Source organism: Carassius auratus, chromosome 14 (genome assembly GCF_003368295.1).
Source record: "Carassius auratus strain Wakin chromosome 14, ASM336829v1, whole genome shotgun sequence".
Lineage (NCBI taxonomy): Eukaryota > Metazoa > Chordata > Actinopteri > Cypriniformes > Cyprinidae > Carassius > Carassius auratus.
In genome coordinates, this window is record NC_039256.1 from 2531245 (window position 1) to 2543294 (window position 12050).

At 39.7% G+C, this 12050-nt stretch overlaps 1 protein-coding gene across 1 annotated transcript; it reads right to left on the reverse strand.

The window, feature by feature from the left end:
• Window positions 1-2700: 2700 nt before the first annotated feature.
• LOC113113420 (histone deacetylase 3) lies at window positions 2701-8199 on the reverse strand. The gene is made up of 15 exons (XM_026279594.1): window positions 8004-8199; window positions 7335-7417; window positions 7072-7214; window positions 6804-6885; window positions 6416-6472; window positions 6237-6292; window positions 5975-6108; window positions 5762-5842; window positions 5340-5413; window positions 5187-5251; window positions 5003-5092; window positions 4709-4767; window positions 4554-4633; window positions 3123-3280; window positions 2701-3045 (listed from the first exon to the last, which is right to left on the reverse strand). The coding sequence occupies exons 1-15, from the start codon at window positions 8056-8058 to the stop codon at window positions 2976-2978; spliced, it is 1287 nt and encodes a 428-aa protein (XP_026135379.1). The 5' UTR covers window positions 8059-8199; the 3' UTR covers window positions 2701-2975.
• Between the last annotated feature and the right edge of the window lie 3851 nt (window positions 8200-12050).

A 12050-nucleotide genomic window follows, 5' to 3' on the forward strand; every position in this document is an offset into this window, starting at 1 on the left:
ATAAACACGTTTTAAAGCCTTCATTGCAAGGCATTTCAAGTAGTTCGACAGCCTGTCTCTCGCATATATGCGAAATATGAAAACCTAGGCAAAAAACATACCTTTAAGGTACTAAAATGCACCATTTAGGGGTAAATAAAGCACAAATGTGTACATTTTGACAGCTTTTGTACCTGCTAACCAGTTTTTTTTCTGAGAGTGCACTTAATCAGCTCATCTGTGTCTTCATCTGACTGTGAATGTATGAAATACAGTAGATCATTTTTTTTAAAGCATTCACACACACACATCCAGATCATCGACTCAGAAAGAGTGAGAGTGAGAGCTGGACACAACTACTGTCCACGGTCTCTGTGTGGTCCAGATCACACGTGTGTTAGATATCATGTCTTCTGAACCCATACGATAACTTTGAACAAAACTGAAGTTGTTTCTTTTACATTCAAAATAGCAAAAAAATATATATAAATAATGTTTGGCATCATTGCCATTTATGCACTATATCTTTAACCAGGAAACAGAATATGCAAGACAAATTTCAAGACATTTTATTTTAGTTTGAACTTTTCATTTAAAAACAATACTAATAATAAGACCATCTTGCTACTTTCATTATAAACCAATAAACTAAAACTGCTTCTTACTGTATTTTCGTCCCTGTCAGAGGCAAGCTCAGCTTCTGTTCCCGGTGAGTACACATCTATCTGTGACTGGAAAGTGATTGGACTGATTCTTGTTTTGACGGATAAACAAACACATTTGTCAAAATTAGGCTTTTAACCCTTTGTTGTTTGATTGTAGAGGAACTGTGCACCCTCGTGACCCCAGAGGTGTATCCAGAAGATTCGGGGATATTCAAACGCACAGCGTCAGATCAGTTTGCTAGAAGTACATACAGGTACCTTTCTTGACTGATTTATGCTTAAACAGCAGTAATTAATCTAAATCAATTTATGTATATCTTTAATTGTTAATTTTACTTTAATAACTTCGGTAACACTTTAGATTAATGGTCCATTAGTTAATGTTAGTTAACTACTTTAGTTAACAATCCTTCTACAGCATTTATTAATCTTAGTTCATGTTAATTCCAACATTTACTAATGCATCATTCAAATCAGAAGTTGTGCTTGTTAACATTAGTTAATGCACTGTGAATTACCATGAACTAACAATGAATAACTCTATTTTCATTAACTAACATTAACGAAGATGAATAAATACAGTAATAAATGTATTGTTCATTGTTTGTTCATGTTAATTAATGAATTAACTCACATTAACTAATGGACCATTATTCTAAAGTGTTACCATAACTTCATAACATAAGGAATAAAACGCACAAAAATAAAATCATGAAGTTGAATCGACTTCACACAACATGGTGATGATTAATGTTCATTAAACACCACGTTTCACAATAATCCCCAAAAATCTGAATTATCTGAACACCTGTAATTTATAAAATTATGCTTTTCCCTAGCATTTGTGTGTTTGAACATTAAATATTTCTCCTCTAATAAAAGCCCATGCTACGTGTACTGTGTTAAGCTAACTGAGACTTGATCACCCAGCCCAACACCAGAGCCCAAGAACAGCCTCGGTCTCCCTCACCTCAGCCGCTGAATCATGTCCCAGATATCCCCAAAACAACTGCTCCACCTCCACAGCCCCCACCTGTGTCTCACATGAGCTACACACCCAACACGTCAATGTGTCATCGCTGACATATATCTTGAACAATGACTTGTATAGTTATATATTTAGTTAAAAATAACTAAAATGCCAATGTCTCCAGACCTTGAAATGGAATAGTTCACCAAAAAAATTACATTTGTTGAAAATGTCATCATTCTCATACAATTTTCATAGTCATGAAAATAAAGAAAACTCTTTGAATGAGAAGGTGTGTCCAAACTTTGGTCTGTCCTGTATATATATATATAAGCAACAGGTCAAGAATGGTCAGGTAACATGGTTTCTTAAGATCTGAGCTTTTAAAAAACACATTCCCGTGCATTTCAGTTGCACAAAATGTTCATGGTAATAATACTTTAGTTTCTTCCATGAACTTTTTTTAAAAACTGAGTGAACACATTATTGTCTGGGACAGTTTACAGTAAATGTTTTCTTTTCTATGTCTTTCCCAGGACGGTTCAGGAAAGCAGTGTTTGGAGATTGATCCAGTGATAAACTCTGATGCAACCCCAGGTTAGACGTGGACAGCAAGTGCTCACTGAGTTTACTTTAGGTTTGAAAGTTTGTGAAACTTTTTTTTTTTTTTTTTTACTTTTGCATTATAAAATTAACTCTTTCATTTATAAATAGTGATATAGTGGAAGTGTAGGAACGTGCAGTCAATTATCATTTCTTTATTTTATCTTTATTCTTTTTATATATATATATGCTACACAATTATTGAATTATTTTCTGTTAACCTGAATTTGCCTCCCAGCCGTGAATAATAATGCGTGTTTTCTTGTAGCTGGACTGAATAAGTCTCATGTAAAGCTGCATATTTATGACGCACAGTACAAGAGAATCAAATGTATCTAATAATTTTAGTTTGTTCAGTGTTGTATAAACTAGACTAATGTTTAGATTGCTGATGTTGTTGATGCCATGTGTCCCCTGTGGAAGCTTAATACGTGTGTACTGAGACACTCGGAAACTAAATAATGATCTTATATGTACTGAAAATGACATTTTGCAAATAGTTTATTACAGAAACATTCTATAAACAACTTATGAAAAGCCAAGACGAAAATATTCTGTGTATCACAACCATGTGGAGATCAGGCATACAACACAACGCCATCCTTCATCACATGATTCCTGAAGCTTTTCAGTACAGAGCTGCAGAAAATACAGTCCTGACAATAAACACACACGTGGCAGACTACACACACACTCGTCACAATACAGACAGAAGTACTCCAGATATGGCAGGGAATGATCATGGCACGAGCTGATCTTCAGATCTCCACGTCACTCTCTTTATCGTTATCATGGTCACCATCGTAAAACTCGTTCGCAGCTTCAGGCCTGTGATGAAACCGAAGCAGCAGGTCAGTAATCACTGGAGCAGATCACATCTGTGAGGATCTCTGGACACTACTCACCTGGAGAAGTTATCTTCTGATCCTCGCTCGTCAGGGTCGGCCTCGTCTGGACGCTCGTAGCTCAGTAAATCTGAGGGGACGTCATGGATCTGGACGCTTGGTGCGTGATTCAGCATCTTCAGGTTCTCAAACACTGTTTGACGGATCTGCTCCAGATACTAGAAAACACACGTCATGTGCTGAGGACACCGGTCACAAACACTGTGAGACACTAGACTTACTTTATCTTTCACGTATGTAAAATCAGAAGTGTTTTACGCTTTTTAAAACTATAACTTTAACTTTTTAACCCCATAACTGTCACCGTCCCACCTGTGGGACGCTTGGCACTCTTTTTTGTCGTTGTCTTTTTCTCTATCAAATCTTTTAGTAATTATCATAAATCATATATCATTTGAAAGCTTAGAAGCCCAAGATTCATCCTGTGAAAACCATTTTGAAATCGGACATTGCTTTACCATGGAAATGGTACTTTAAAATCTAATGACGGTCACCTCCCACTTAGTGGGCAGGGCCAAGTGTCATAAAACATAATGCATTACGGTCTTCTAGAACCAAAACTTTTTATAATCTTGGCAACAAACATATCACTGGAAAGGTCTGAGGCTCAGGATTTCATATTTGGTGGTTATTTTGAGATAGAAAAATAAAATTCACAGAGAAATCTCGAGAAAAATTAATTAAGCAAAATTCAAAATAGTTTTGATGACGCCCAGTGGCTGTGTGTGGTATGACGCCCTAAATAAAATCTCACAGGAACCCTTAATTTCTTTCATATCAACTTCAAATTTATAACATAACTTATGTAGACACAAGGCTTTAATTTTATACCAATTTTAGAGTCAGACCTATTATGTAAAATATTTATAATAAATAAAATATAATAAAATTAATTGAGCATATTATTTACAGTACATTTAAACTTCTATAACTTTTTGATACTTCACTTTTTCGAAAAAAATTCCACTTTTGTCAAAATCTGTATTATTCCAAAGTGTTCATAAATTACACAATTTTAGTTTGGATAGTGCACTTTAATGACCATTTAAAAAATGGGGGGGTGACAGTTAAGGGGTTTTAAGAACTCTGTCCTAAAATATTCATAAGCCTCTTTGATGTGAAACACCTACAGATCAGAAGAAAACTATTTCTAATATAGAAATGCTTTGATATTGCACTTGTCTAATTTAATACAAAGATGAAGTTTCATTGATAAAAATATGAGAAGGTCTTGGTATTTGATTTGTTTCTTTTTGCTGACGCGAAGTGATTTGAGAAGTTGCATTATCAAAATGATTTTTCATTATGCAGCACAACTTGGTTTGACTTTTTTCAAGATCCTCAACTTAGGATTTAAAGAGGTTCTGAATGTGTTAATGCAGGCACAAAAGAAAAAGAAAAAACAGTGTATATGAGGGAAATAATGCATACTTGTCTAGAGTTCTGGTTTTCTATCCTTGTGCTGACATCTGGGTGAAGTGTGAAGTCTGGAGCAAAATATTCAAAGTATTCTGTGCAGAGGAGAGATGAAGTGCGTTAGAGGATTGACACGAGCGCTAGATCACATGATCAGAGAGGTGTCTTACCACTGTACGGCAGCTCGTCACTAATGGACTCCTCAACCAGCAAAGAGGTTTCATACGTCCTAAAATCACATCGGACACCATCAGAGAGAGTCAGAGACAGGATGAATGCTCAAACATTAGAAGCACTTACAGCCCAAACAGCTTAGAAACCCAAAGTCTCAACACATGCAACACATCGACAGAGCTCAGATCACGAGGAGGAAGTGAGAGAAACCCCAGCGTTTGAGCAGAACAGCTGGAACGGTCCTTCATTATCGAACTACTTCCTGTTCTGATGACCTGTGGTGAACGTACCAACATCGAGCAACGTTCCTCACGGTGTATCCTCCTCCTCCCAGGACGAGCAGCGGGATCTTGAAGCTCTTCACGAACTCCACACAATCTCTACAAGTGTTGAAACAAGGTGATCAAGCATTTCTCAGTACAGCGTGCAGCTGAAGAGAAGAGGACGCTGTTAGATTAAGACTCTTTTCTCTACCCATGACCGCGTATGCTGAGATTGAAGCATCCCAATCGATCACAGCCCAGAGAATCAGCTCCACACTGCAGAGAGAGCAGACACGAGCGTCAGACACGAGCGTCAGAGACATCCTCCAGACAGACAGAGACGGAGAGAGGAGAGAGATCTCACCTGCAGGACGATGCACGTGGGCTGATAGAAGTCCACCACCTGCTTGATGACCGGCTGAAACAGGTGTCTGTAGCCTGAGGACATCCAACAAACAATCATTCAGCGTCTCACGCTCACTGACCTCAACACTGATTCAAGACTTACTCACTATTACCGACGACTTTTCCCCTCAATAAACTCCTAATTTGACTCTTGTTAACAGTTAGTAAAGCAGCTGTTAAGTTTAAGTATTTGAGTAGGATTACGGATGTAGAATAAGGCAATTAGTACTAATAAAAGGCTAATATTCTAGTAGTATGGATGCTAATAAGCAACTTGTTCTTGAACTGATGTCTCTGTCTCAACTATTACGATTACAGGAAGATCTGGAAGTGTCGTTATAAGACGCTGGTATATGAGCATTAGACGGTAGCTTGACTCACTCTGGTCGTCGATCCCGTCTCGCAGCGGGACGTTCAGACAGTAATAGCGTCCGCTCTCAGCTCCCACCTCATACATGTCTCCTTCACACCAACACAACACCTTCATTATCATCATTCAACAACCGCCTGTACGTCTGTGAACGTCTAGCTCCTTCTTTAAAATGATTGCATTATTAGAGTGTACTAGTGCTAGTGTTTGGTTTCTCATCATACCAGTTCCTGGGAAGAAGTAGTTCCCGTATTTGTGGAAGGATACGGTCATGACTCTGTCTGTGAGATAAAAGGCCTCCTGAACACCGTCTCCGTGATGAATATCGATGTCGATGTAGAGCACGCGCGGATGATACCTGTTTTATACACACACACACACACACACACACACACACACACACACACACACACACAGTCCAGATCAACAGTGCAGTCTACAGGTATTCGGTGTGATGTCACTTCCTCTCCATGATCGCTCACTTACTTCAAAAGTTCAAGAATACTGATGACAATGTCGTTCACGTAGCAAAAGCCAGACGCCTGGAAACAGAAAACAAAGGGTAATATAGAGGCTTTACAGGAAGATGATCTGCTTGTTGAAGTTAAAGGTATTTGTTGTTGTTTTTTCCATCTTTGAATTGATCCGTGATAATAAATGCTCACCTCAAACTTTTTAGCGTGATGTAAACCTCCAGCCCAGTTTATGGCAATGTCACATATCTGTGTAATGAACAACTGAATTATCAAAAACATTAAAAACAACGCAGGAATTCATTCAGAATTCAAGATATACACCCATTTCATTTTTAGTTATAAATCAAAAAAGATTTCAATTAGATTTTCGATTTGAAGATTTCAAACTACATTTTGAGATTTTTTTCTTTGTATTTTGTCAATTAAGTAAAAGTTAAAGATAATTAACTAGTCTGATTCTTGATTTCATTGCATTTTCTGATGTGGGGTCGTATCAAATGCGTTATTTCCAGGAAGCAGAAAATAGGTTTGAGGTTTATTCGTTCTGATTTTGCACAATGCATGTGTGACCTCTGACCTTGTGATTTAACTGAGTGGCTCCTTGCAGAGAGGCACCAGTGTACCTCGAACAAAACTCAAACAGACCCGGAAACACAGGACTGACAACAAAGAGAAGATCCATTATTAGAAAACCATGATTCAATGAAACATTTCAAAGCATAAATGCATGACATTTGCTACTTCAATTCATTAGCATTCATAAACACTTCCCTCAAAATCTCATGCCCATGTTTTAATGCAGATCTTGAGAACAAGAATGATTGTGATAGTTAAGAGAAACTGACCAGTCGTCTCCGACGTTGAAGGCGTTGAGGCTCTTGGTGAAGCCCTGCATGTTGTTAGGACTGACCTTCTGCAGGAAGTCGATGTAATCCTCCGAGTGGAAGCGGCACATGTCGTGCTGAGACGCCTTGTACGGCTTGAACACCTGCACACAGAGAGAGAGAGAGAGAGAGAGAGAGACAGAGAGAGAGAGAGAGAGACAGAGAGAGAGAGCTCATCAGGACCTGGGTCAGTGAAGGGACAGGACTACACAGACGGAGCATACCATCATCTTCTTGTAGAGCCCATAGTGCAGCACCAGACTGTGTGTGAGAGACAGACGGTGAGGCTTCATCGGGTGTCCAGCACCTGGAGATAACAACACATAACACTTATGATCCGTCCCCAATCATCACATGCTGCAGCTGTCTATTACTGTGGTCAAACTCTCTGATAACCATCATAAAGGTAACGTTATTAAAGCTTACATGGGGTGTCCCATCACACACACACACTAGACATAAGAGATTAAATCAGTGCTGCTCAACTTAACAGTAAAGAACGAGACTTGTATTGACTAAAGCACTCCTCTGATATACCTACACTATTAATAACCTCCTGAATTTGACTTTTACTCCACTAACAACTAAAATCACTCACATAACATTTGGGGTTTTGTTTTTAAACTAGCATTTCCAGAAATATCTGACGTATTTATAGTGAATTCGACCGAGTGTCTCAGCAGCTGCTCGTGTACATCAGTCGTGTATAACGTTAGCTACTTTTTTATTATACTAACTGGTATGCACAATAGACTCATTCCGCTTCTCAGAGTTTAGTTTCCTGCTGTATGGAGCAGTGGTGTGGTCAGTAAAGCCTCTGCTCGAGTCTGGAGATGTAAACATGTAAACAGAGCTGATCTGGAGAGATTAGCCGCAGATGCTAACGGTCTCACCGTAGTGAAAGTTCCCCACGTCCGGATCGTAGAAATACGCCGTTCGGTTCGTCATTTCGTCGCAGTCTGAATAAAAAGTGTTGTTTGTGACACAGTAATGAGAGTAAAGCGTTTATTTATGTTTACTCTCTGCACCTCTGCACTGTTGCCATCTTCATTACAGAACCGGAAGAAACACTTGCTCTTCTTCGTCTCTGCTTCTACTGCTGTGGAGAGCTTCCGGTGCATAGCGCCACCTAAGCACTACTACAGCTCATACAGGTTGTTAGGAGCATAAAAAAAGATATTTAAAAACGTTTAATAGTATTATTATTATTATTAAAAAACACATTAACTGCCAAAATGAGTTCAATAAATGAAGCTTTATGTCCAAAGAGTTTTGAAATGTTTTTAAAATGTCAATGGTTTGCTATCTGGTGTAATTTAGTATCAAGCAATTAAATATTTTAATGAATTACATCGTGCCAATTAATTAAAGATAATTTAAAGTAGGGATGCACGATATTGGATTTTGGCCGATATTCGATATGCCGATATTTTCTAAATAATTTTGGCCGATGCCGATACCGATATCGATATATATACAAATATATACTGATATATTTACAAATATATACTGATATATTTAAACTTTAATTTTACTGAAGAGAAATCCATGTATCTCTTCTGTACTGATTCTACCATAAATTTATTATTTTACAAATGTAGACAGGCATTCACATCTGAAAAACAGGTCAATTATTTCACTTGGAGAATATCGGTTTGGCTCATCGGCAGAAATATTCATATCGGCCGATACCGATAATGGTCATTTTAAGCTTTTATCGGCCGATACCGATGTTGTGCCGATATTATCGTGCATCCCTAATTTAAAGACATTATTGTGTTAAATTAGAAAAGCGCTGAATAGATATTATAAATCGTAGTTTTTAAAATAAATATTTGATTCATTCAACATACAAAAAAACAGAAAAACATCATCAACAACAACAACAATTAAATATATTGAAACATGAAATCATTTTGAAAAGAAAGAAACGATACTCCAATATTTAAACTAAAAGCGCCAGTAGCGGTAAATTGTCGTCTTAATGAGTGAATCATTCAGTCATTCAACAAAAAGGTTAGACCTGAGTTCAACTACCAGAGTCTCTTGTCCTCAGGCCGCTAACAGCAGTTCCTGATACTCTCACTGTTCGTCAGGGACTGTGCCCTCTACTAGAGAGCGCTGTTGGACCACTAATGCACATCCAACCCTCTCACTGCAGTCCCCATGCTCTAACACTGACTGTCTCACTGAAAAAGGCACCTCGAGTAACATTGGATTGAGCTATGACTTCAAGCGCCCCCTCAAACGCTCTGCACAACCCAGCCCTTAGAGTTCAAGGGATGGCGCAAGAGGTTGACAAAGACGGCCCGTTTATGACATCCTACACAGCTTCCACGTTCTCGAAAGTAGCGGGGCCTGATGTTCATCTTGTTGGATTAAAACCTGCCGTGGATATGCTTCAGGATTATACACAATGAAACGCAGTGACTTTGACACATGAGCTTCCCTTGCTTACGGACGTCGCAAGCTTTCCATGCTCGGACATTCCAACGCATGTGGAGGCGCTGCAGCTACAGGAAGAGGTTTTGAAACCATTACCGTTTTGCCTAGCATTTCGCAGTGTGTGGTACACACAATTCATCATGGATAGACCATTCAGTTTAGAAAATACCCGCCTCCTTGCCATGGAATTAATCTCACGTTTGTGAATTGAAAGGAAATCACAATATTGCTTCAATAAAGCTGATAAAGGAGCTATAGAAGGTTTTTACAGCCGCTATATTTTTGTACCAAAAAAAAGTGGCGGTTTACGACCAATATTGGATTTACGCCGATGTTACCTGTAAATCCAACCAAACAATTGGTTTGTCACGTTTAATCTAAAGGATACATATTTTCATATTCAGATCAACAAGAGACACAGGAAGTTCCTCAAGTTCGCTTTAGAGGGCGAAGCGTATACATTCTGCGCTCTTCCTTTGGCAGGGCTTACTTCACATGTGCCCTTTTCAGTGGTGGACGAAAAGCCAAAGGATTTCACCCCAATGTTTCCCACATTGAACGATTTCGGTGACATGGAGGATATCAACCATATTCCTTCGGACTGTACTTTGGTTGGGGATTTGTTTTTGGTGCGACACTGTGACAATGGACACGTCATTGACGGGTTGGGGAGCTGTTTGTCAAGGACGTCCAGCTCAAGGAGTATGGATGGAGACACAACGTTGCTGGCATATGAATTGCTGGCAGTTCCTAGCTCTCCAATATATTTTTCGAAATGGCTAATTGGCCGTTATGTGTTAATCAGGTCAGACAACATAGCGGTTGTGTCATATCTGAATCATCGATGAGAATTACTCTCTCACCCGCCGTGCAGGCTATCAAGGAATATTCTTCTTTGGACAAAGAACAGATTTCTGTCAATCCGGGAAGTTCATGTCCCAGGGCACTTCAAAATGTTGAGCCGTATATGGCGAGTGTTTGGAGAAGCGGAAGTGGACTTATTTGTGTCGAGCATGAGTACGCATTGCCCACTATGGTTCTCCCTATGCCCTCCATCACCCCTGGGCTTGGACGTGCTACCACACCATTGGCCCAGGAACAGTTTATATGCTTTTCCTCCGATTCGACTAATTCCAGCGGTGCTATCCAGAATGGGGCTGGACAGAGTGGAGCAGCTGTTGTTGGTGGCTCCGTGGTGGCCCACACAGCTGTGGATCTGGTCAATCTGCTAGTGGGCTAACTGTGGGAGATTCCTCCTCAGACAGGACTTACTATTGCAAGCACGAGGAATGATTCGGCACCCAGGGCCAGACCTATGGAAGCTGTGGGCTTGGCGTCTGAGTGGGGTGAGGTAATATGTCCCGGTCTCTCAGTTGGAACTACCAAAAATATAATGAATTCTAGGGGAGCTTTTACGAAACGCTTATATGCCTTCAAATGTATTGCCTGGTGTGGAATTCTTAACATGGTTACAGTTTACTGCCCTGTGGCTTCAGTACTGGAGTTTCTTCAAGACCGTTTTTCAGATGGAGTAACACCAGCCACTCTTAAAGTGTATGTGCTTTTTTATATCTATATGTGGTTTCAGCTAAACACGTATATATAGATAGTACTTCAGTGGGCCGTCATCCTCTGGTCTCACGCTTGATGCAGGCTTTGCGACAGCTTTTGCTTTTCTGCCCTGCGTGAGTTCCATTGTGGAACTCCTTCCATTCCTCTTCTGGCTTTATCCTCCCTCAAGAGAGCTGGGGATTTACGTGGACTTTGCACCAGGATTTGTGAAAGTTTTGCTGCGACCAAGGCCTAATTATGTATTATGTCCCTTAAGGTTGCCTCGAACCCTTTTCGCTTCCAGCAAGGAGTCTTGGAGGCTTTCGTCCCTGCAGAGGCGATCCAAGTCTTGTCCTGTTAGAGCGCTGGAGATTTATGTTGATCGTACAGCTCTATGGGGTGAGTCCGACCAGATGTTCATCTGTTTTGGACTTAACCGCAGCATCGAATTGACCTATGAAAGGGATTATCTCGGTTACGTTTGTAACCACAGTTCAGACAGGAACCACTTTGGCAAGTTTACTTAAGTTTATTGAACACAATTTATCTTTGGCGGTATGGTCCCTTATGGGGGTTCTTGCTCCCAGAATAATTGAACATACAAGAGTTTTAACATTAACCCCCCGGAACCATGAGTTTAGAAATACATGACAATTAAGACTATTAGTATTGTCTTTAAAGCACACATAGATAACCATGTAGATGTGGCAGTGGTACGTCTATCCTGTAGCCTGGTTATGAAGATGGTTGACTCTCAGCAGTGAGGTCCATACCAGCTAAGATTTTGGAAGCCTTAGTGATCTGAAACAAAGAAGACGACAGCCAGAAGTTGCTCAGTAATGTGCTCATACTTATAATGGGGAGGGAGGGAGGGTTGAGAGTCGTTGAGCATACTTACCGAGCAGTGGTCCCATGTATATATGTCCCGTGTCTAATAAGAGAGT

Excerpts from the sequence above, each read along its gene's own strand:
- LOC113113420 (XM_026279594.1), bottom strand. The coding sequence starts at position 8,058 with ATGACGAACCGAACGGCGTATTTCTACGATCCGGACGTGGGGAACTTT. Across the intron at positions 6,886-7,071 it reads TTCAACGTCGGAGACGACTG|TCCTGTGTTTCCGGGTCTGT; the intron begins GTCAGTTTCTCT and ends CTTTGTTGTCAG. Across the intron at positions 6,109-6,236 it reads AGTATTCTTGAACTTTTGAA|GTATCATCCGCGCGTGCTCT; the intron begins GTAAGTGAGCGA and ends TGTATAAAACAG.